The 24,869-nt window shown below is 36.4% G+C and overlaps 1 protein-coding gene and 1 long non-coding RNA gene across 9 annotated transcripts; both read right to left on the bottom strand.

Annotated features, from left to right (window-relative positions):
• Positions 1-1,221: 1,221 nt before the first annotated feature.
• LOC116256970 (uncharacterized) lies at positions 1,222-20,804 on the bottom strand. Of its 8 annotated transcripts, none has more exons than XM_050078884.1 (7): positions 19,930-20,804; positions 18,667-18,783; positions 18,412-18,590; positions 18,235-18,328; positions 16,056-16,133; positions 15,513-15,614; positions 1,222-1,594 (listed from the first exon to the last, which is right to left on the bottom strand). In XM_050078884.1, exons 1-7 carry the CDS (start codon positions 20,467-20,469, stop codon positions 1,466-1,468), a joined length of 1,239 nt encoding a protein of 412 aa, XP_049934841.1. In that variant the 5' UTR covers positions 20,470-20,804; the 3' UTR covers positions 1,222-1,465. The 8 variants fall into 8 exon arrangements, with proteins under 8 accessions (XP_049934841.1, XP_049934845.1, XP_049934842.1 ...); XM_050078888.1 differs by having other exon boundaries at positions 1,222-1,590; XM_050078885.1 differs by lacking the exon at positions 15,513-15,614 and adding an exon at positions 1,675-1,776.
• LOC116257893 (uncharacterized) lies at positions 2,993-4,431 on the bottom strand. Its single transcript, XR_004173496.2, has 2 exons — positions 4,298-4,431; positions 2,993-3,405 (listed from the first exon to the last, which is right to left on the bottom strand). It is a non-coding gene; the product is annotated as an uncharacterized LOC116257893 (long non-coding RNA).
• Positions 20,805-24,869: the final 4,065 nt, after the last annotated feature.

Here is a 24,869-nt window from a genome sequence, read left to right as displayed (position 1 = left end):
TGCTCCGGTGAGGTTGCCTCAAGAGGCATAGTAATTGCTCGGTGTATTGAAGGTTCATTGTTTATTCAATTCTCATAAATGCTATTTCCTTGGATTGCAAATGGTAGAAGCATGACACCCACTTATGGTTGTTAGCACCTCAACCAGGTCTCCCAAGACTCCAAAGGCAGAGGGATTAGTTGTTGGGGGCCTTTCGGCCACTTTTCTAAGTGGTGGGTTGTTAACCTTTTGCTCAATCCAAAAAATCTATGATGAGATTAATCTGATCTAGAACGATTGAAGGTTTAATGAGAGCAAACATTTTCATGAAACAGAGAATCAGAGTTTCCAGCTCTGATTTTTTATTCCTGGGAAACACTCTGTTATACGTTGAACGGGTTGTTCTGGAATAATGGTTGCTGTGTTCATTGATTTCTGTTACTCGACTCTTAAACGATAAGATTTGTCTGAAGGCCTCTTTGGTGCAGAGGATGCATGCTTGGGGTTACTCCTTATCATGCATCAAGGGACAAGATTAAGGGTAATAATTCCAGATGGAAGCGACGGATTCAGCCATTCAGGGCTACATTGAGGGAGATCATAATTGGTTTCTTAGCGTCCTCGGTAGTAGGAAGTATTGGCAAAAGTCCGATTGTCTATGACAGTTTTCTGTCCGGAGACGTAATAGTTCTTGAATCCTGATTTTTTTCTGTGGTTTAACTGTTTCTGTCCTTTTGGTGCTTTTCGAGTAATCTGCCTGTTTTTTCTTATGATTCTTTTATTATTTTATTCATTCTGCATTCCTTTTTTATGATGGTGAAATTTGGTGCGCCCCTCAACAAGGTCGCATCAAAACAACAAAACCTTGAACTTACGAAGCATTTCGCTTCATTTAAGAGTATACGCAGCTGAAGCTTGCATGATCCCGATCACTATAGAAACTAGTTCGGACATATAAAACCTTTGGGCAAAGAAGGCAACAGAATCCTACAAATGCGGGATCCAACGAGAAAATCGAGTATGTCGAAAATTTACGAATAGAAATGCAACTAGAATGTCCGGGAACAGTCATTTCCTCCTTTTTTTTTTACTGTTTTTTGGTGTCAGTGTATAATTAATGTACCACATTAAATCATGATTACGGGTCATCAATTTTGGCATTTTTAATAAAGTGTAGACAAGAAGAACTCCAAACTTAGCTGAGAGCCTGATACCAACCAGCACAAAAAGAGGGGATAACCAGATCTGCAATTGTTGGCCTAACAAAATTAGTGGAGCAAGAAAGCCCTGTGCCAAATATTTGAGCTTTCTCATGGATTCACTTATACAACAAATATGCTGGTAAGAATTGCAAAACTACATCTCTTTCGCTTTTCCTTTTTCTTTTTGCCCGCAGATAAGACCTTTACAAGAGACTTTTTCTATCAACAGATTAGGATATATTACAGAAGATGTGTTTGAAACGACTTTTACATGCTAAAGCACATCAATCCTTTTTTAAGGAGTTGAGTCTTCTTAATGTCTGGTCAAGTTCTGCCATTACTGCTGGTTCCTGCTTTTTCCGCTGTTTTGTGATGGTGTTTGTTGTCATAGAGCCAATCTTGTCAAAAGCTACCTATTGCAATACAGTACTAATACTTAGTGGAAGTGCCTTACACAGGTCAGTAGAACGCTAGTTTCAGAAGATCAGCTTACCGTCAAAAGTTCATCAGGATCAAAAAGATGATGAGCGGTTGTATGCAAAATACTGATCACATCTCCAACATGATTGACACTCAACAATTCCTCCTCCTTCATCTGCAACCACCCAGAAAGGCAGGAGAAAATGGTTATTTCTAGATACTTGGTTATTTCTACATTTGCAGAAGTAAAAGTAAGTAACAATTTATTCTGTATGCAGCCGTTTTTGCTTGACAGAAGAGGATTAGGCAAAAAATGTAAGGAGCCCTTCAGTAGTTGAAACGTTTCTCCATTCTGCCCCATATAAATGGCGCTCTTCCCTGTTTCCAACTGATCCGTTCCAAAAAAAACAGATATAGAAAAAAAATCTCATTAAGAAATTGGATTGAATTCAAATTTAAGAAATGTCAACATCTGATTAGATTCAGATTCATACTTAGGTATACATAAATATGGACTGAATTCGGATACGGATTTGGACCGCACGTATTTTTAAACAAATATCATATATTTACTGCTTTTACATTTTGAGGATAAGCCAAATTCTGTCGAAATTTGAATTTGGATTCAAATATGAATGTAAAATGTGGATTTGTATCAGTTTCAGATTATGAAAATGGATTTTGAGTTCAGATTTAGATATGTTCAAATCTAAACATGTGAATATTGAAAAAATAGATATTGTCAATCCATTGACATCCTTAGCTGCAATTGTTCCTGTGAATTGTTCGTTCTTTTTTTTCCATGTTTACTTTTTTAGTTGCACCATCAATTTTTTTTATCAGTTGCAACTTTTAGTCTGCTGCCGTTCCTCTTTGTTTACAGCTTGGCAACACTATTGCTTTCTAAATCATATCTTTATAAGGGACATCACCATAGATAAATGAGAAAAATTTTGAATATATCAATATAAAAATAATGATGGTGCATTGGTCGGCTTGTATTTTTTCTTCTGTTCATTTCCTTCGGCTCCTCTAACTGCTAGCAGGCAGCCTATCGACTGATGCTGGCCATCTGAACAGGTTAGATTGGTTGGCTTGGACTGAGACTTTTTTCTTTTTCTTTTTTTGTCAATAGGCAGGTAGGGTGCCACCAGCAGGAAGGGGATAGAGAGTAAAGAAAAAAAACGAGATTGATTGCGACAATTCATTGAGGACAATAAATACATATATATATATATATATATATATATATATATATATATATATATATATATATATATATATATATATATATATATATATATATATATATATATATATATAGAGAGAGAGAGAGAGAGAGAGAGAGTGAGTGAGAGAGAGAGAGAAAGAGAGAGAGAGAGAGATTCGGATTTGCACAGCAAATTTAATTGCATTACAACAGGCAGAAGTAGATACTACATGTTTTTCCAGACAACAAGAGCTAGGAAATGAACAGCTTGCGTGCATGCACTGCTAGTAGGCAACAAGCATGCTCGTTTTCTTATTGAGAAGGACCGTAACCACTATCACTATCATCATCATCATCATAATCATAAGAGAAAACAGGGATCAGCCGGCAGTTTTCAGTTCCGCGGAACGCTGTGAGCTTTTACGAACTCAGCATACTCCTCCGCAGAGCAGCAATGAGTCCCGCAGCAGCTCATACCCCTTTGGTGGCAATTATAGCACGAGTATATGCGGGGAACAGGTTTAACGATCGGGCCGGGTTTGAATGGGATTTTGGGGACGGTTCTGGGGAAGGGGAAGCCGACTTTGCCTTCGTCTGCATCCATAAAGATATACATATATTCACAATTAGGAAAGCGTTCAGCCGAATAACACGCACGGTGGTTTGCTTAATATATCCGAAAGGCCAGCTAGTGGGAACTACTCGCCTTTCCAGTTACTATTTCTTTTAGCACTTGACAGAAAGTCGATCAAAAGCAGGTTTCTTATTAATAATGTTTCCTGTAACCCAATAGCATTATGATGCCTGCAATGAGACTTCCTTGTTTGGACTTTGAAACCAAGCCAAAAAAAAAAAATTGTCCGAGCAGGCATTAGATGGGAGGTTTTTCTTTTTTTCTTTTTGGGTCCTTGGAACAAATTTGCCAAAAGGAAAAATGCAGGTATGCAACATAAGTTCGAAAGCAGCAAGTAGAAACTGGCAACTACACCATGACTGCTTGGAAATAAATACAAGAGAAAAGCAGCAAAACCAACTATAACGAGCATGTTGTTCATAATATGTCTTTGAGCATGTTCATGTGTGTGTTTGTAGTGTCAGAAATAAAGAGAGATAGAGAGATATAGATCTGGGGAGGCAGAACAGATGAGACTACTCAAATATCTAGCACCACTAATAAAGGACAACCGCAGATTCATCAATCCTTGTTGGTGTCTCATCGAAGCAAGTCTGTCGTGCAGTTGCCGGTTTGACATCAAGAGTATCACCCTTACCGGGTGACATGATCCTCTGCAATCGCTTTGGATGAAGTAAGATGCTGTTTGATTGTTACTGATATTCCACAAAATAAAATGAAAAGAGCATGGAACACTTGTTACAATGTTATATGAAACTGCCCCATTTTTTTAAAACAGGTTTATATGACAGAGTGTTACTTTAGCTAAACAACCTCTAAAGAAAGATGGATTGAATGGGGAACGATACATACTCGGATCTTCAACCAATTCACGCGCAAAAGCCACAGAGGACAGGAAGAGAAAGGCAAGAAAGAGTATTGAAAGAGAAGCTCGCTTCATTGTAAATAGCAACTGCAACTGGTGGAGGAAGACTGGATGAGTGTAGAATGAGACCTCCTCCATCACCTATTTATACGTGCCACATGAGACTTTAGTCAGAGATCTACCTTTCTAGAAAGTGAGAGAATTAATGAGGGTAGTTGAGAATGTCGTGCCACCTTCCATTCAATTCAATTTCCCCAAGCTTGATAATCTTACCATACTTTGAGACACTGTACCAATTCTCCGCGCTTCCTTTCAGTTAATCTTTCCCCTCTCACTCTCTGTCCTGGATGAATACCTGCAGGGCAAAAGGCCCTCAAATCTTTTTTTTTTTACATCAAAATTGGAGAGGGCAGGTGTACGAGGGAGGGATGATATATAGATGGACACTGCTCCATATTGTTGTAGATATGAAAGCTAGACAATTATATTCCTAGATGTTGCACAAATGTGGATGGCACCACCAACCAAACATATATAGATTTAAAGTGGAGATTAAGGAGAATTTACAGATTAATGCTGATTTTGATGTGATAAATTTTTAAGGAAATTGAATTTTAAATGCAAAGAAATTGGTCTTATGCCCAGAACCGCTATTCAATATTTACAACGACACCAAAAAAAAATGTTTGGTTCTCTACTCCAAATGGGTCGGGGATGCACTGCAAAAGATAAACTATAATTAATTGCCTGTCGCTGCATTGAATTGGGCAACGCTCTTGCCTCAGCTTTGGATTCGAAGAAAATGTGTTCTATTTATGTTCGGGTGTATTCGTTTATAGAATCATATTGGCCTATTAATGTCGGAACTTTCTTCAAAGAAATCCTCATTATATCAATAAACTGGTTACTGGTTAGGCATGCACATCCCTCATCTTATTTGTAAAAGGTAAAAGATTGACAAATTTTGGCTGATTTAAAAATTAAGTTTTCAAAAATAAACTTATGAACAGGTTTTTTATTAGCGGTAGCAAACTTAGGCGCAACTTTAGATTGTCGTGTGTGCAGTTGCTGTGTTTGACATCAATAGTATCACCTACCATGTCGCATAATATTCCCTTGGTTTGTGGCGAAACTGGTTATATGCATTGTTCTTGTGTATGAAATTTCATGTGTCATTTTAATAATGACAAAAAAATACCCATGATTAATATTTCTTTTTGTAGGGACAAAAAAGAAAATAGCAAAAAAAAAGATGATTTAGAGATTCAAGATGGGTAAAAATTTATTGGTTCTTATATGTTTATCATTATGACCAATATAAGCCTTCAAACAGTGAAAAATGTTTTCGTCTTTTTGTTCCACTCATATGTTATTTCATTACCTCATAAATATTTTATTATTATCTGATATTATGTTTATCGTTATTTCATACATTCATCCGTTATTTCAATATCTCATAAATATTTCATAAGAGTGTTCTTGTTAGACTACAACCAGCAAGGGGTGACCTTCGGAGTTACCTTAATTGCAAAATAAAAGGACATACTTTCTTGTAGTGTTTAAATGTTTTGCATGCAGCTTATGTTTAGTAATTGTATGCTTTGAAACTGTCGAGACAAGGACAAAGTTAGAAATTATTTGTTGTAAGAGTGAATTATAGTTTGAAAAATTTTAACAGGGACTGAAATATCATTTCTTAAATTTTTTGATACAGGATAAATTAAAATTTTCAAAATTTACATGCTCTATTTTGATTTTTTTATAATCTGAATGGGGCCATGGCCCCTGACATGCGTAGAGGTTACTTGATCTACAATCACATTTGATAACCTCCTAAGAACTTTTGGACTGAATAATATGTTTTAGAAATAGGTCACCATCGATCATTTTTTGCGAGATCGGACCATGAAGCATTCACAAAAGTTCTAATTCTACCTAGCTATTATGTTTATCTGTTTGCTTGATGCTTGAATAGAGATTCAATAATGACGTATAATGTTTACTGTTTCTTGCAAGCAGTAGGCACTTCGTTAGTAGGTAACTTAACCAAGGGGCAAGGATGAAGTCATGACAACTGGGATATGATTTGATAGATTATTGTCGGGACCCTTCAGTTGTGGTTGAGGGACACACATATGCATAGCTGACTTTTCTCCTTCAAAATTTAGGTCCCAACACAAAGATGACCCCCATGAAGCAACTTGTCTAAATTTATATCCCAAGACAAATCAATAGGTACCAGACTTGAACACAAATATTCAAGTGGGACTCACCAAAAGATGGCCAAGTACTGGGCCCTATACAAACAAAGGTGTCAGATAGGAATCCATGGTGAGAACTAAAGCAACTTTAGAACATTAATATTCCACAAGATCTGACATATTGAATTTGATCGGTTATTGATTCTCATGTCTATGAATGCATGCATTTTGAGTTTTCATGGCCTGTAACAATTGGGCATCCACATGTGCTCGAACTTAACTCCCCACCACCAATCTACCACCTTACCTGCCCTCTAGGGATGACCATACTTCTGAGTGAACAGAATGAGTATTTTATTCTATCGTCTCAAGGAGAGCCGAAGCTCCCATCAACTCCTCATCCTTTTACACAAAGTTTACTTTCAATGCCTCGGTGACCCCAATTGTGCTTCAACTTGCATGTCAGAATGGATTTATTGACATTGAATCTCACCAAACAATTCCCTCCCCTTATCCACCAAATAGGGAAGGCAAGGCAAGTGGCCATTTGCTCGTTTCTTCTATCAGGCTAGAGAGATGAGTCTTAGCATCTTCAGTTCTCTTAGTCGTGTCCCTTGGTTTTTCAATACATGGAAATAGTCGCATTATTTTGATTATAAGTTGTGTGTGTGTGTGTTGTGTGTGTGTAGGAGGGAGATCTTAGTCCCTGGTTTTAGGCTCAACTGCAGCAGTGACACTGCTGTGGCGATGTATGCTGCTTCAAAGATGAGTATGCCAAGTATGTCGGAGGTCATAGTGTCCCTTTAACTGAAACCTCCTCATCACTGGTTTCTGGCACCTGCGCAGGTGGTGGTATTGGAGCTTCGGATAAAAATATTAAAAAAGAGAACATTCTTATTGTTTGGTAATTATACACGAGAACATGTATGCATGCGGTTCCTGTGGATTTTCTAGTTTTTGTTGTTAACAAGAAGCCAAGAAGCAATAGATACGTCTTTTGTGTATGTACTTGAAATTAAATATGTGGTGATTAATTACTTTAAATTAGATTTACATATATAAAAAACCTTGTGTGTGTAAAGTTTGCTACTAATAGATAACATGAGTTAAACATTAACGAAGTAAAACCAGCTTTTATCTGCCATTTTAGTTGTCAATCTTGGATCACGATCAGAATGCACAGTAGCAGAGCTGGTAACTTCTTCTTATGGTGTCCATTATATAATGTTGAAAATTTTCACAATGGTGTCAAAGGAAACTTTTTTTTGTAAATTTATTACTCAACGATGACCATTGATGTATATTCAAATTGTATATTGATATTCAATTTTGTGTAGGGTTGGATATGTAAAATTTTTACGAAACTTTACAACAATCTGTGCCATTACTGTTGCTCACGTCCCTAAAAGGGATTACTGAATGATAGCCGCTATCTTCTTCAACAAGCACTTAGGTCATTCCTTGCTAGCTGTTTTTTATGTCAATAAAAGTGCCTTTTCATTGATTGACGCATGCATGTTTATAATCTTTCATCGACGCTACTTTCGCCAAAGTTTATTATGACCATCATAATCGTGTTAGTGAATACTTTATTTATGTTTTTCCCTTTTTATTGAAGTTTAACAAATATACGCCTCCCGAAGAGAGAGAGAGAGAGTTGAGGGTATGTTAGAAAGTTTTAATGATAAAGTGTACTTTTTATAAATCTTTTTATTTTTTTACAATTTCATTTTTGTCGTTTTCAAAATCTTTATTTTTCATTTTATTTGCTGTATTTTGGTCATTACACATCCTTGTCACATACACTGTACACAACAAAGTTTATACAACCAGCTTCGTTAAAGTGGCCCTGTTCATGAGATCTGTGGACGGATTATCGTGAGAAATGTAGATCTTCATTCACAAACATCTCTTGAATATCTTGGAACATGCTGCTCCAGTTAGCTTCGCCCTCCAGACTGCCTCACACCAGCACGCACACACCAAGTTTTTTGACACAAAAAGATTGTTTTTTGCTTTGTATCTAGCAGGCTAATGTGGTGAGCCTTAGCCTCATCAGTTCTCTCAATCGTGTTGGCTTCCAACAGCTGACATGAGGTGAGTAGGGAGTTGGGTTGTTTGGCGAGATTTAGTTTCAATATGGTCATCATGATGTGTAAGTTGAATCGGCTTGGAATCGGCATTCTATGACACTAAAAACAGGCCTATTACCTTAAGTGGACGAAGGGTTTGGTGAGAGCTAAAGACAGCCAGAAATATGGCCATGCTTGGATCAAAGGCGAGGTCGTAGAGTTTGGTGGGGAGTTAAATTCTAGCAAATGTGGTCCGTGGATGCCCAATCATTACAGACACCATACTCCATAACTTACTGCGATATGTCAGATATTGTGGAACAACGTTCTAAAGATCATCCCGTTCTCACCGTGGATTTCAAAGGGAGGCCTTTCTTTGTATAGGGCCAACTTCATTATTCAGGATCATTGAATCATGCAAAAATTCAAGTTGCTTCGTGGAGGTCATCTTCGAGGTCATTTTACTGGTGAGATCTAAATTTTGGAGGAAAAAAGTCAGCTACTTATGTGTGTGCCCCTCAACTGCAATTGAAGGGTCGTCCCAGCACCAGTAGCAGCTGGTGGGTCTCTACAACTACTACTTACAGCTCAGTAGTGGAGCTAGGATTTTTTTGCTAAGAGGCACTTGAGTTGGCAACATAAATTTGGTGTGGACATAACATATAATCTAATTTTGAGTTACGATAATGTGATCTTGGGACAGTATAATAAGTTTTTTGTTGGGCTGATGTAGGCAATTGCCGGTACCAAAAAATAAGTGACGCGGCCGGTGATACAGCTCGTATGTCCTCACATTAATATATCAAAATTTAGCCCCGCCAGCTTTTGAAATTTTTTCTTTACTTTGAGTCTTCTACTAACATGAAATATGTGTGGGAGTGCGGAGCCTGATCTATAACATGTAGATAATTTTACATTTTTATGGTTAAGATGGGGACAGTTATTTTTCTTATGCTCTCGTTGTGTTTTCTGAGATATTAGTGGAAAAAAAATGTTTTCTCAGATATTAGTGAAAAAAAAAAAAACAACCTGTGTGGCCGTAGAAGAAGGGGAAATGTTGATCTCTGAAATGTTCTCATGCGACTATTGTAAATAGATCTTACGAGGGGATGCCATTGTGTGTCTCATCCGGTCTTCATCCACCAATGTAAGTGTCAACAGTGAAGCGAGTTTCCCTTCTCATTGTCCTTAGCCTTCTCATATGGTTTCTGATCTGGTTCAAAAATTGAAAGCATGTTTCATTCTCTAATATGATTCTTCCTTTGCTTCCCCTTCCCCCACAAACCAAGAGTAGACCATGTGACATTGTAGGTGATACTCTTGATGTCAAACACAAGCAACCAAAAGACAATTTTAAGTTGCTCCTAAGCTTTCTACCGCTAATAAAAAATTGATCATAAGTTTGTTTTTGAAAATTTAATTTTTAAATCAGCGAAAAAATTGTCAATTATTTTACCTTTTACAAATAAGATGAGGAATATGCCTAACTATATTAATATAATGAGAATTTCTAATTTGAAGAAAGTTCCGATGTTAATAGGCCTATATGGTTCTATAAATGAAGTCGCTTGTCCATAAATAGGCGTCATTTTCTTAGAAGGCCAAGACCGAGTCAAGAGCTTTACTCAATTCAATGCACGACAGTTAATTAATTCGAGCTTTATCTCTTGCAGTGCATCCCGGGCCCATTTGGAGTAGAGAAAGATACATTCTATCTCTCTTTTCTTTCCTTTTTTTTTTTTTTGTAAATATTGAATAGCGGTTGGTGCATAAGACCAATTCTTTGCACGTAAAATTTGATTTTCTGTAAAAGTTCTTACATAAAAATCATCGTTAATCGGTAAATTCCTCCTAATCTCCACTTTACATCTATATATGTTCTGTTGGTGGTGCCATCCATATATACTTTTGCAACAACTAGGAATATAATTGCCCAGCTTTCATATCTACAGAAATATGGATCAATGTCCATCTCTACATCATCCCTACCTCTTACGCTTGCCCTCTCTAAATTTTGATAAAAAAGAATGACTTGAGGGACTTTTGCCCTGCAGGTTTGCATCCAGGATTGAGAGTGAGAGGAGGAGGAAAGATTAACTGAAAGGAAGCATGGAGAATTGGAACAATGTCTCAAATTAATTATGGTCAGATTCTCAACTACCCTCATTAATTCTTTCTCTTTCCAGAAAGGTAGGTAGCTCTCTGACTAAGTCTCATGTCACGCATATAAATCGATGATCGATGATGGAGGAGGTCTCGTTCTACAATGCATTCATCCAGTCTTCCTCCACCAGACGCAGTTGCTATTTACAATGAAGCAAGTTCCTCTTTTAATCTTCATTGTTGCCTTTCTCTTACTGTCCTCTGTGACTTTTGCAAGTAGACTATACGAGAATAAGAGTATGTTTTGCTGATCTCTAAGTCTTCCTTAATTTACTTCTTTTTCCTTCCAAAGTCATTAGCCCATCAACGACAGATCATGCCACCTATTGCTTTGGCGGTGGCAGATGTAGGTCTTTTTGTATATGTAACGAGCCTATGCCGGATATAGACCATACTATCAATATGCATATTTACGTTTATGACCTAACATTGCATATACATGTGTGTGAGTTAACAAATATGTTAGAAACAACAAATAAGTATGAGATGATATTTATCAAATAACAAAAGATTTATGAGATAAACAAATAACAGAGGATAGATGTATGAGATAACGCTAAACATAAATATGAGATAATGTTTGTGAGATAACAAAAGATTTATGAGGTAATGAAATAACATGCAGATGTATGAGATAATACTAAACATAAATATGATATAATGTTTTATGAGATAATAAAATATTTATGAAATAATCAGATAATGGACGGATGTATGGAATGATGTTGAACATAAATATCTGGTAATAAAATATTTATAAGATAAAGAGATAACACTATTAGTGGGGCAAAAAAACGAAAATGTCTTTTTACTGTTTAAAGGGATATATTGGTCATAACGATATGTATATATGTACTCACAAATTTTATATTTATTGAGTCTTCAAATCTTTTTTTTATAGTTTCATTTTTTGTAAAAAAGGTTTCTTTTATATTAATCTTGAGCATTTTTTGTCATTATTAAAATGACGCATGAAATTACATACACAAGAGTGGTGTATATAACCATCTAATGTGCATCTATAATTGCAGGGCTGAACTTTTATAATTGTGAATGTGGATGCAGATGAAAACAATCGGAAACGTGAGGTTGATATAAACTACTGGAAAGTGTCATTTCTGTTTAAACATATGTTTGATTTTAACTGGTTACGAGCATTAGGGATGATAGGTGGCGCGATCTCACACTCTGGAGGGTGCCATATTTGTTTAAATAAGTGCTGCACAGTGGAGGAGCATGCTGAGTTCATGAAGTCCGTCAAAACTGAGACTTTGTATGATTATGGTGAAGATGATAGTATCTATAGTGCTTCTCAATAAGAAACAGTGCATGCTCTCGCAGAAAGCATGCATTCAATCTATGGATTTCCTATTTCTTGTTGTTAGCAAGAACCAATATATATTTACGGTTGTCGTGTTTGCACCTGTGCAATGAAATTAAATAAGTTCTGTTCAATACACATATATATACTAAAACGAGATCGCACAGACGAGTTTCAACATGGTTCTACTCTAGGTCAGCGACGGAGGTAGGTAGAGGCATATGCCCTACGGATACGAGAGAGGAAGTATAGTTTTGTAATTTAAGCAGGTGCCTAAATCTAATTTTTTAAAATTTTTATATAGGCTAAATGCAAATTTTTGAAAAATACATGTAATTGTTTTTGTTCTAAAATTTGAGGGGTGCCATGGCCCATGGCCCCCCTAGCTTCACCCCTGCTTTCGGATGTAACTGTAGGAAATGCATTCTTATAAATTCAACCAAGCGACATTCAATTTCTACATACACAAATGGGAGTCTAGACTATATATATATATATATATATATATATATATATATATATATATATATATATATATATATATATATATATATATATATATATTTTCATTAATCGTCACTGTAGGTCCACCAGTATAGGTGATCATGTCACCCAGACAGTGGTATACATGAAACCTAAGTTGGCAAGGTGACCATGATACTTCTGGCTAGTAAAAAGGGGAGCTCCTAAAAGGACAAAAAAGTAATGAAAAAAGTTAATAATAAAACTTTTTGAAAAATAAAAAATACTCCAACTACACCTATGCACTACCTTGGTGCACACAACTCAATCTCATATAAAAGCGGCATAGTTTTTCAATCCATTATATGCACTACCTGGTGCACGCAACTCAATCTCATATAAAACCTCGGCGGCATAGTTTTTCAATCCATTATATGCACTATCTGGTGCACGCAACTCTGTCACCAGAGTGCGGGGTGCGGGTGCTGATGCAGGTGCCAGTGCCGGAGCGGCACATCCCAACAAATTTAGGTGCGACAGTGCGGCAATGGTACTTTATTATTATTATTATTATTATTATTATTATTATTATTAATTTATTATATATACAACAGAATAAGCATGTATATATTATTATTACAATTTAGTTATTAATGTATTACTTTATTATTATTATTATTATTATTATTATTATTAATTTATTATATATACAACAAAATAAGCATGTATACATTATTATTACAATTTAGTTATTAATGTATATAACATATTTGAACAATTGTATTGCATAAAAAAATATCAAAACAACATATATTATATAAGTAATTTAGTAATATGACATTCTAACTGGGCTCGAGTGTGAGTCGAAGTCGCATCCATATCCGGTGCACATCTGACTCGATGCGACTCAAGTGCCGGCAGTAAAATTGAAGAATCCAATGACTTAAGCACACAACTATGTTTCATATGAAACCTCCAATGCATGTTTTTCCAATTAACATGGTTTTAGTTGTTGATTGAAACTAAGTAGTCCAAAAACATGTCTTGTGCTCGTGTGACGTCACATAATGCATATATATGATGTTTTTAAACATAAGCTCTTTTATTTGGGCTTTAGCACTAGCTAATATTAAACCACTGACCAAGTAATTGCGTACACTGCCCTTACAGCATGCACCGACGAAAATGAAGTCGTTTTAGCCATTTTTGAAAAAGAAATTAATATTTCGGGGAGTTTGTCTTTTTTTTTTCCTTTTCCACCTTTTACCCCACATAAGAAGGCCTTTTCTTTTGGCATACTAAGGGTATCCCAGTCGTTTCACACCCTTGAAGTGTAAAAATAACATAAAATTTATAAATTTATGTTACAGTGTTATATCAATGTGCCTTAATTTTTTAGATTTATGTCTATTATTTTATTCAATTCCCATGAGTGCTACTTCCTTAAGCTTGCAAATGGTAGGAAAGTGGCACCAGGTGATGGTTGTTTCGCACCCCAACCAGGTCTCGGATGCAACCCAAGATCCCAAAAGACAGATGGAGTATTTGTTGGGGGCCTTCGGCTCACTTTTGCCTTCTGCTCACCCAAAAAATCTCTGGTGCGATTAATCTGATCTAGAGCGTTTGATGGGCTATTGCGAGTGAAAATTTCCATGAAACAAAAAATCAGAGTTTCCAGCTCTGATTTTTTCTTCCTGGGAAACATTCTGTTATACCTTGAACGGGTTGTTCTGGAATAATGATTCCTGTGTTCATAGGTTTCTATTACTCGACTCTGAAAAGATAAGATTTGTCTCAAGACCTCTTTGGTGTAGAGGATGCTTGGGGGTTGCTTCCTATTATGCATCGAGGGCCAAGATTAAGGGTAATAATTCCAGATGGAAGCGACGGATTCAGCCATTCGGGGCTATATTGAGGGAGATCATAATTGTTTTCTTAGTGTCTTCGGTAGTAGTTCTTGGCAAAAATCAGATTGTCTGACAGTTTTCTGTCTGGAGAATTAATACGTTTATTGGCCAGCAATGAATTGGTTCTTGAATCCTGATTTTTTTATGTGGTTTAATTGTTTCTGTCCTTTTGGTGCTTTTCGAGTAATCTGCTTGTTTTTCCTTCTGATTCTTTTATTATTTTATAAATTCTGGATTCCTTTTTTACGATAGTCAAATTTGGTGTGCCCCTCAACAAGGTCGCATCAAAACAGCAAAACCTTGAAATTCTGAAGCATTTCGCTTCATTTAAGAGTATAAGCAGCTGAAGCTTGCATGATCCCGATCGCTCTAGAAACTAGTTCGGACATATAAAACTGAGTATGTCGAAAATTTTCGAATAGAAATGTATCTAGAATGTCCGGGAACAGTCATTTCCTTTTTTTTACTGTTTTTGGTGTCAGTGGTATAATTATAAAAATGTACCACATTAAATCATGATTACGGGTCATCAATTTTGTCATTTTTAATAAAGTGTAGACAAGAACTCCAAACTTAGCTGAGAGCCTGATACCAACCAGCACAAAAAGAAGGGATAACCAGATCTGCAATTGTTGGCCTAACAAAATTAGTGGAGCAAGAAAGCCCTGTGCCAAATATTTGAGCTTTCTCATGGATTCACTTATACAACAAATATGCTGGTAAGAATTGCAAAACTACATCTCTTTCGCTTTTCCTTTTTCTTTTTGCCTGCAGATAAGACCTTTACAAGAGACTTTTTCTATCAACAGATTAGGATGATATATTACAGAAGATGTGTTTGAAACGACTTTTACATGCTAAAGCACATCAATCCTTTTTTAAGGAGTTGAGTCTTCTTAATCTCTGGTCAAGTTCTGCCATTACTGCTGGTTCCTGCTTTTTCCGCTGTTTTGTGATGGTGTTTGTTGTCATAGAGCCAATCTTGTCAAAAGCTACCTATTGCAATACAGTACTAATACTTAATGGAAGTGCCTTACACAGGTCAGTAGAACGCTAGTTTCAGAAGATCAGCTTACCGTCAAGAGTTCATCAGGATCAAAAAGATGATGAGCGGTTGTATGCAAAATACTGATCACATCTCCAACATGATTGACACTCAACAATTCCTCCTCCTTCATCTGCAACCACCCACAAAGGCAGGAGAAAATGGTTATTTCTAGATACTTGGTTAGAACAAGAAAACTTTAAAACCCAATTGTTAGGAGAAGGATATTCAACATAGATACCACGGTCAAATTGATGAAAAGGTCAAGCAACCATCACATGCTTTCTATGGTCCCAGTGGGAAATGAATGCTACATCTACTTGGCTTAGCGGTTCAGTTGAATTGGGCCTATCGGAGTTGAATGAATTTTGAGAATTTGAAAGCCAACCACTTTAATATCCAATCTAGATTAAAAAAATATAACAAATAGACTAAATATTCTGAAAATCAGCGCAGTTTTAAGGGGTAAACAAAGCAAGACTGGCATTCTAAGATAACAGTAATAAACCACATTATCTGACAACAGCACAATTTCGTATGCATTTTATATTATAAGTTAGTCGTTTAGATTTACCTTGAAGATAGCTAAAGCAACACGGAACAAAACATTCACACCCTCATTGAATAGGACGTCCCACACCCTCATGGTTGTCTGGAAATTTCCAACATTAAAACGTTATCATAGAACAAAGCAAAACTACACTAGACACATCAACATATAGGCTTTGGATTGAGAACATAAAATCAGACTCAACATCGCCTCACCAAAAGAATATAAGAATTCATGACTTTTTTTATCAACTGATGAAAAATAGCAGTTGAGACAAAGAACTTCATCAGCAAATTAATAAAGAATAGATCATGAAACTAAATATTAAATACCCAACTGGGAGAATGGATAATTTACAAAACCATAAAAAGGACAGGCTTAGCTTCTAAGAACTATTACTGTTTTCTGCCACTTTTGCTATGCTAATCCACTATCTTCTTTTTTTATCTAAGCAGACGCTTCTGCCTACTGAGTGATTCCAACAACTCCCCATTCAGTTAGCACGATAGAAAGAAATAAAAATTGGTAACATTTGCTAGCAAAGGGATAATAGGTAGGTTAAAAGTGCATTGAAGCCCAACCAAGATTCATGTACTCCCTTAACAGAAAATATGATATTTCACAAGGCCTCACATGGTTGAAGGGAAATTATGCAGAATCAAGCCTAAAGGTCGAGGTAGACTTCAAGGCTAAAAGAGAACAACAAAGCTAGCTTATGAATTTAGTCATTAATACGAATGCTTAGACTCATCATTTGTTTAAGTTTTTATTAGAACTGAATACTCCTATAGTAGAAGAACGAACATGGTGGTGCAGCCCACAGTTGTTTATTTGCTTTTTTTCTGAAGACTGAAATATAGAACTCAGTGGGGGAAATTTAAAGAACATCACTTGGATGGCCAGTAAGAGAAGCATCAAATTCCCGTGGACCCTAAACTCCCAAGCAGTACGAGATCTCATGTTCTAACTTCAGCCTTCTCAGATGAGTTTTGTTAGCAAGTGGCTTACATATAATCTTGAAGAAAGAATTTGTGTGTACCACAAATACTCTGTATTCCTTCTCTACCTACAGCTGACTTAGAGGGCAACACACTCAACTGGATGAAATTGAAGGCATAATGATATGGAATGACAAATTGGATAGTAAGAAGATGCGTGGAAGAAACCTGCAGTAGGCTATCAGAAGTAGAAATGGAACACAGCTGAAAGTAACATCTTTCAAGGAACAGAGTAATAATCAAGTAAGAGCTTAAGAGTGTTAGCCGTTTGGTTGGTGTTTTATTAGAAACTCTCTACCAGATATATTAAGAGTTAAAACAATCTAAAGTTCCTTAAACAGCAGCTGGTTTTATGCAAACGAGAAAAGGAAACCAGTGATCACCAATGTTCAAATGCCCATTCACATCAAACATATGGAGAGTGTGAATTTGTGCACAGAAGATATCTTTCTTCCAAATTTGATGCAAAACTAGATGGTGAAGGAGCATTTAGCTCATCCATAGTTAACAATCAGGGACAAAATCAAGGTTTTTTATGGTTAACAATCAGGGAAATCGGTGGGAATCCAAGCTCATTTATAGCTGTCATGATGAACAAGACTTGAATTTTCAAGAATTAGCTACGTAAAGATAGAGCATTGCAAAATTTTGGATAACTATCTTTCAGGCTGATAGAGGACAACCAGAGAAAGAACTAATCTCCTTAGGAGCCTCATACACAAATGTGGTGTTTACTGTTTGGAGAATTTAAGTTCAAACCATCTATCCTGCAGTATGCTTGTTTAAAATCCGGAGGTAAGACGGCCAGATGGGATAATTTCTTAAACTGGAAATATAAGCATCTTTACAGGAACACAATTTGTACTACAAGCCTTATCATGATTGTTAAGAAAACAGAAAAATCTTATGTATGTGCACTGATAATGCACATATGCACCTGTGTGAGGATGAAAAAAAGCACAGATTCTTATTTGGAAGCTAAAGCATCTGAAGGACAAACCTATTTTAGCAAAATGTGCAATTCAAGGACAGGATTGGACATATGAACTTGTGGGTACCATGATTTATAACAATGACAAGCATATTCATTAATCAGCAAAGGCATTGCTTAACAATCTTTTAGCAACTGTTAGAGCATGCGGATAAGCCATAGAATTATCTCCCTGAAGTTCACAATATTCTTCTGTTCATATGTCATGGCCTACCTCTGATGGCAAGCTTTTCGAGAAGAGGCACAGAAACCATTCTGTGGCAACAAGAGACACATCAAACCCCATAGCCTCCAAATGAGTAGCAATTCTGGAATACATTGTCCTAGTTAACTTACAATATTTAAGGAAAATAAGAGGCTCAAGTTAGAAGCTAAAATAAAGGCAACTAACCTTGGACATTTTTTTGAAAGCAGATCTTTGAATACTCTTTGTTCAACATGGCAACCAGATAAGTTGTCAGTGTAGCAATCATTCACTAGCACATTTTCCAGAAGGGTGGCAAGCATCCAGAATGCATCTTCTTCCGTCTTCATCACAAGCAGCAGCAGTGCAGCCACATAATTTAATCCCTGAACTCAAAAGAGATGCTACACATGAATTCAGGAGCCAAGAACGCAACCAATTGGAGAATTAAGTATGTCTTACTTGACAGTATCCAACATCAGAGTCTCTAAACGAATAACCAACTAGAACACGTCTCAAAGATGCATGACCTTCTGGTGTGTCCAGCCAAGGATGGGATGGGAATGTACGTGGTAAATCCTGTTGAAAATTAGAAGAAAAAAAAAGATAATTTCTGAACCACAAAAAAATGAAAAAAAGGAATGAACAATACAGTAAAGCAGACAAAAACTAAAAGAAACATGATACACGATACTGAGTTACATTATGAACTGAATTGCAAGTACATAAAACTGCAGAATAGATCACCAAAATTTCGGATAAAAAGGAATTTCAGAAAAAAAAAATGTAAAAGATTCACAGGAAGATGAAAATCCGAAGTAGTTTAGCAAACTTGTGAATGAGCAAAGTGCCGAAGTCATATGCTGAAAGCAATCCGGAAGTCCAAGTATATGGATTCGCTCATGACTCTGTAATGGCTCTCATGCATAAACTAGATTATTATCAAATTGGTATTGTTCAGTTTCAAGAATGTTAAAAGCCTAAAAGTATTATGGAAGTTAAGAAAATAAATGAATACTGGGTCAGCATAGAACTGCTTTTCACTCCATTCATCAAATAAAATCTCAAAACATTTCTTTCCTTCGATGTGAATGAAGATCACCCGTGCTTCTCTAAGGATTTTGAGTCTTCCATCTTTCATAATTAGGTCCGACAGTTGCAAATAACCCAAGATGACAAGAAAGATTGTTCACCAGGATCTAAAATACGACCAAGTTTACAAACTAATCTTAGAATAAAATACGATCAGGAGGCACAAAGCGGTCGGAACAACAAATATTGCTGATGCCCAGTTCAATAAACAAGTACCCGGTATCTTGACTCGCTACTTTAGTGCAAAGCACATATCAGAAAAAGTTGCACATGCAAAAAGATACACAGGTCCAAAACTATATAAAGTCCATAGGTGATAAAGATCCACCACATAAAAAAGGAAAAACACAAGTAAAATAAACTCTGGCACCTTTCGTGAATGAGAAACATCTAAGCAAAACAATCTATACAGAAAGACAGAGAGATGATAGACAGAGAGATGAGAGACAGAAACAGAGATAGAGAATCTCGCACATTCGTAACCATCCACCTGAAGCAAGTTATGAAACATATTCCAAAAACGAAGCACCCAATGCACCATTCATGGGCCAATGTCCAGAAGCATGAGCAATACCAATTTAGAGATACATAATTGATGGAAAGGTAGGAGGAAAGAAAAGATAGCAAACCCACGTGATCAATTTGCAGGGTTGCAGGCGTAACCTTGTCCGTCACAGCCTTGATGAGGTCGGCATAATAGGTCTCCGGCGCCATCGACCTCTTCTTCGCCGCCCCCGACAAAGAGAGCCAGACCTTCGGCCTAAGAACAGGAGGAATGCCCTTCCTGATCAACCGCTTCAACAAGATGGTGTCTGCGAGAACGGAAATCTTCAACGACGAAACGGTAAGAGCTTCCGAAAGCGAAGAAATCTGCGGCTTCAGGTACCAATTGGCACCCTTGCTAGCTTCCAAAGCCCACCAAGTACGCCCCTGCTGCCTCACCCGCTCCCTCACCTCGTTCAATACATTCACATCATCAAGGTTCCCCTCTACAGAGAACTCGTAAAGGTCGGTGAATTTCACCTTGATGGTGGCGTTCTTCTTGGCAGCATTCCCATTGGTGTTTCCGTTGATGATTTTATTGGTGCTGTTCACGGTGTTGATAACCTTCCAATGGAGTCTCTGGACATTGCCCCCATTGGATACTCCTCTCTTTGTTTGAGTTATATGCATCTCAAAGCCCGGAGGGAGAGAAGACAGAAAAAAGGGAGGTGGTATTTACAGAAAAGGAGAGAAGAGGAACCGCATTGATGCGATTAAAAATCTGATCTATGAAGGTGGTGCAGCAACAACAAGGTTGGTGGGTTTGTCAACTTTCCTCTGCGATTTTGAGGAAGATGGGTTTGTTGGGTTATCATGGAGAAAGAGAAAGATGATGATGACCAGGTAAAAGAAGGGGGGAGAGGAAAATGGTGGTGGATGGGATGGAGTTTTTTTGGGTGCACTGATAGCAAATAGAACGCCTACGACCAAGGTGGCGCCTCGTGACCTTGATGACAAGGATGACCTCTATCTCTTCCCACGACACTGCGTGAACGATTTTATATATATATATATATATATATATATATTGGTTAAATATTAGTTAAAAAAATTTAAGTTTTTTACATATATATTTTAAAATACAACTTGTTAATGCAAATGCATTTAGAAACAAAAAAAATGTTGAAAACGAACAAATTCATTTTCTGGATTTTAAACACGTTTTTTCTTAAAGATAAGAAAGGTTGGTAGTGAAAAAAACTGTTGTTTTTTATCAAATTATCTTAAACGAAATATATTTAACATAAAATTAAATGAATTGGTTTTGTCTTTAATGTTGGGCAACTCAGTGGAATTTAAATAATCTTATAACCCGGAGTTAATTTTCAGTTTGATCAAAAACAAAAAATATAAGTTAAATAGTAACTTAGTCGTAGAATGTAATATTAAAACTTAATTCCTTCAAAAATATAACAAAAAATGAGCCTAATTTGTGTGTGTGTGTGTTGACATTGATAGGCTGACATTGATATATGGAGGTCCTTAATGCACGATGTGGATAAGAAGTAATGGTTTTTTGTCTTTTTTTTATGAGGAAACTCTTTTTAAAGCTAGCAACAATAAAAAGTACTTTGCCTCCCAAAACATGAACTTCTCATATAAAAGTATACGTGGCTTTTTAAATTATTAAAATTTAAAATGCTAGTAAGTAAATTAAAGTAATAAATAATAGTACACCATATATTTCATATCGTTAAAAGAATATACAGGTTTTTAAGTGGTTAATTCAAAAATGTTTAATAATTTGTTCCTGTCAAGCCCATTCTTAATTTTGATCTTGACGTCAAGACTTTGAAATATATTTATCTTAACTTGTAATGCACTTAGACTTGCTCTTGGAAAATTTTTCGTCGTCAATAATCCATTTTACTAATTTAGATACTCATGAGAAAGCTAACTGGTTGGGGTATAACAAACATGGACTAATATTATTTGGGCATAATTTAAAGAGGTTGGCGTTTATAAAGTAAGGAAGATGAGATTTGTTTGTAGTGAAGTTATTTTAGTCATTTTAATGAAGAGAATGCCACCGATATACAAAACTCCTTTTTCTTATCTGTATTAAAAAAAAAATTATTATGTAACAGCTCTTTAAACGCTGTAAATGGAAGCTTCTATCAAATTTTAAACCGTACAAATCCTATTTATATAATAATAATTTATGGTTTTAAAGTAATTATTAGTTTTTTCTCGATGCAGAGCTCAACACTTTGCGAAAATTTACTACATATAAAAATTTGTATATTTTTATTTGCAATGTGGCCGTCCTTAAATCAAACGGTAAAACTAATCTAACATTTTCCTTTGTTACCCAACATTTTTTTTTTTAAGAACAAATTTCTTCGCTTTGTAATCTCAAGAAAGGTAAGACGGACTCAAATAAATGAAAGGATGAATGTGACATACAGGTTAAAAGGTTAGTATTCAACTTAGAAAATGTTCCGTGGCAGGTTTTCCAGTAGGGATATCAACGGATCGGATTCAGATCGCATACATTTTTAATCATATCCGCTTTTTCGAATATTCATATATTCGGATTCGGATTCGGATTCGAATAAAGCAAAGTCATATCCGAATTCGAAATCCGATTTTACAATCCGAATCCGATTTTTATATTTATATCTGAATCCGAATCCGAATTTTGAACCGGATTTTGTCATTTTTCAAGTATTAGATAGAGGATATTTGTCTAAAAATGAATCCGATCCGAATTTGTATCTGAATCCGATCCGATATTCATGTATATCCGAATCCGATCGGATGTCATTTATTAAATCCGAATCCGATCCGATTTCTTAATCGGATATTAAGTTTTTATCCATATCCGATTTTTTCGAATCGGATCGGTCGGATATCCGATTCAAATCAGATATATTGACATCCCTACTTTCGAGCCTACCGGCTCCCAGCCTGGGTCAGGCCAGGCTCAGGCTGGGCTGGGTGCGGTTCATAAAAATGGTTCCAGGCCAGCCTGAGCCCGCCCAGCCTGGGTCAGGCCAGGCTCAGGCTGGGCTGGGTGCGGTTCATAAAAATGGTTCCAGGCCAGCCTGAGCCCGAATTGACATCACACTCTGGCTGGGCTTGATCTAATGTTTTTCCTTAATTTTAAATTTTTTCTTTATAAATAAGGGATACAACAATAGGATAAATGCTTCATTTATTTGGGGTTTTACTTAGAGAAAACAAGAGACTTTGTCGGTTGCCGAAGATAAGAAGTGGGCGTCATTGGGATTTGAACGAGCCAATGACTGCCTACTAGCGCCAAGCTCAACCAGTTGTTTCACACCGCTTTTCACAGGATTCGCTCACTTCTACTCGTGGGAATGGGAAGCCTATTAAAAATGATTGTGCTATTATTGAAAGGGGACTCCTCAACCACTCCATCTATTGAATTGACTAATTCGTCGATCAATGACTTCGTTGATGTCACATGACATTCACTATTTTATCTTGAAATATGTTTAAGATTTTTATTCTAATCAGGTTTATTTATTATTTATTATATATTTAAAAAATCAATGGTAAATATTGTACGATTGGTTAACCAGTTTCCCTCTGGAATTGGTTTTCTCGAGTCCCTTCATTCTTTTTTACGATCTTTCGGTCTTTAATGCGAGCAAAATAATTATAAAAAAAAAGAGAAAAGAGAATGAATTAAAGTAAAACAAAATATCATTGATTGAACTCATTCCTTAAATATATATACAATTTCTAAACTTTGTGAACGCAACCTCAAGGGTCTAAAATGTACAAATTGCCTTTCTTACAAGTTTCCGCTGTTTGTGTGAGTAGGATTCCGCGGGATCGTGAATCTTCAAATAGTGGTTTTCCACGTCTGCTTGCTATGGTTGAAATTTTCAAACCAAATCTAAAAAGAAAACTCAACTTTTTTTAAAAAAAAAAAATTGAATGTTTACTTGGAGAAATAGCCTTCTGAGGTCATATTCTCATGGTTCAAAGGTTTTGTTTTACTTTAAAGTCCGTGTGTGTAGATTTATGGTACACCGTTCAACTCGAATGTCATTCTCACTACCATTTTCAACATAGAGAAATAATGCATCGGAACGTGACAGCATCCATGTGATTCAAAACTCGAATCTTTTGGATGTGAACTGCCGTGCGGCCCGGTTGCGCGCCCTTAAGATTGGGGCACTCTCTACCTTGTCCAAGAAATCATTCCAAAATTTTTGCACCAAATTCCATTTTCTAACAAGATTAGGAGTTATTGAACCCTGTCGAAGCTAACAAGTCCCCTTAGGATCGTGCGGAAAACAAACAAATCATATAACCGCATTATTTTAATGTGGAAAAACCCGTAACTTGGGGGAAAACCACAGGTAATAGGGTTCAACTGTGTAGTGATAGAACCAAAAACTATTTCTTCTTTGTTCCAATCCAAATCCAGCATGCCCACCATTGCTTTGATGGATATAAAGTAGAACGGGACATCCAGCCACCTTTATATCTCTTTTGGGGAATGCTTACAGTGTTCACTTGTCTAGAAAATGTGTCATATGCTGTAAAATGACAGCATCATCTCAATGCAATTAATTTCTAACTTGAAATGCTGGAAAGAAAGAGCCTAATGCACAGCATAAATTATATGCTGCTTAAGTTCTCTCCAGGCAAACAAAAAAGAAAAATTACATCGAATTTTATAAGCTGCTTGAAATAAAAAAGTGGTGCACAATAACACACCATTGTTTAAACTTTAAAGAGTCGTGAAAAAACAATGGAGCTTTCGGCATACCAGGTCCTTTGCAACTGCTCAGTGTGCAGTTACCTAGCTGATTCTTTTTCTTAAGATCTAAGGCCCGAATGGTTAGACATCAGTGAACTATTGGAAAAACATCTTGCCTACTTTATTGGAAAACTTTTGTGGGCAATCCCTTCTGTGTAGAGAAACCCTTAAGGACAGTCGAACTATTAGGCATTGCATAGTAGATTTGGGCTCCGTTGGTGTGATTTGTTATCGTACCCCAATTTTGTCACTGCCAAATTTGTGAACTTTGAGAACAGTAGAATGTTCA

The sequence above is a fragment of the Nymphaea colorata genome, chromosome 7, assembly GCF_008831285.2.
Source record: "Nymphaea colorata isolate Beijing-Zhang1983 chromosome 7, ASM883128v2, whole genome shotgun sequence".
NCBI classification, from domain to species: Eukaryota; Viridiplantae; Streptophyta; class Magnoliopsida; order Nymphaeales; family Nymphaeaceae; genus Nymphaea; species Nymphaea colorata.
Note: the sequence above shows the minus strand (reverse complement) of the source record. Positions and strands in the feature narration are given on the sequence as shown.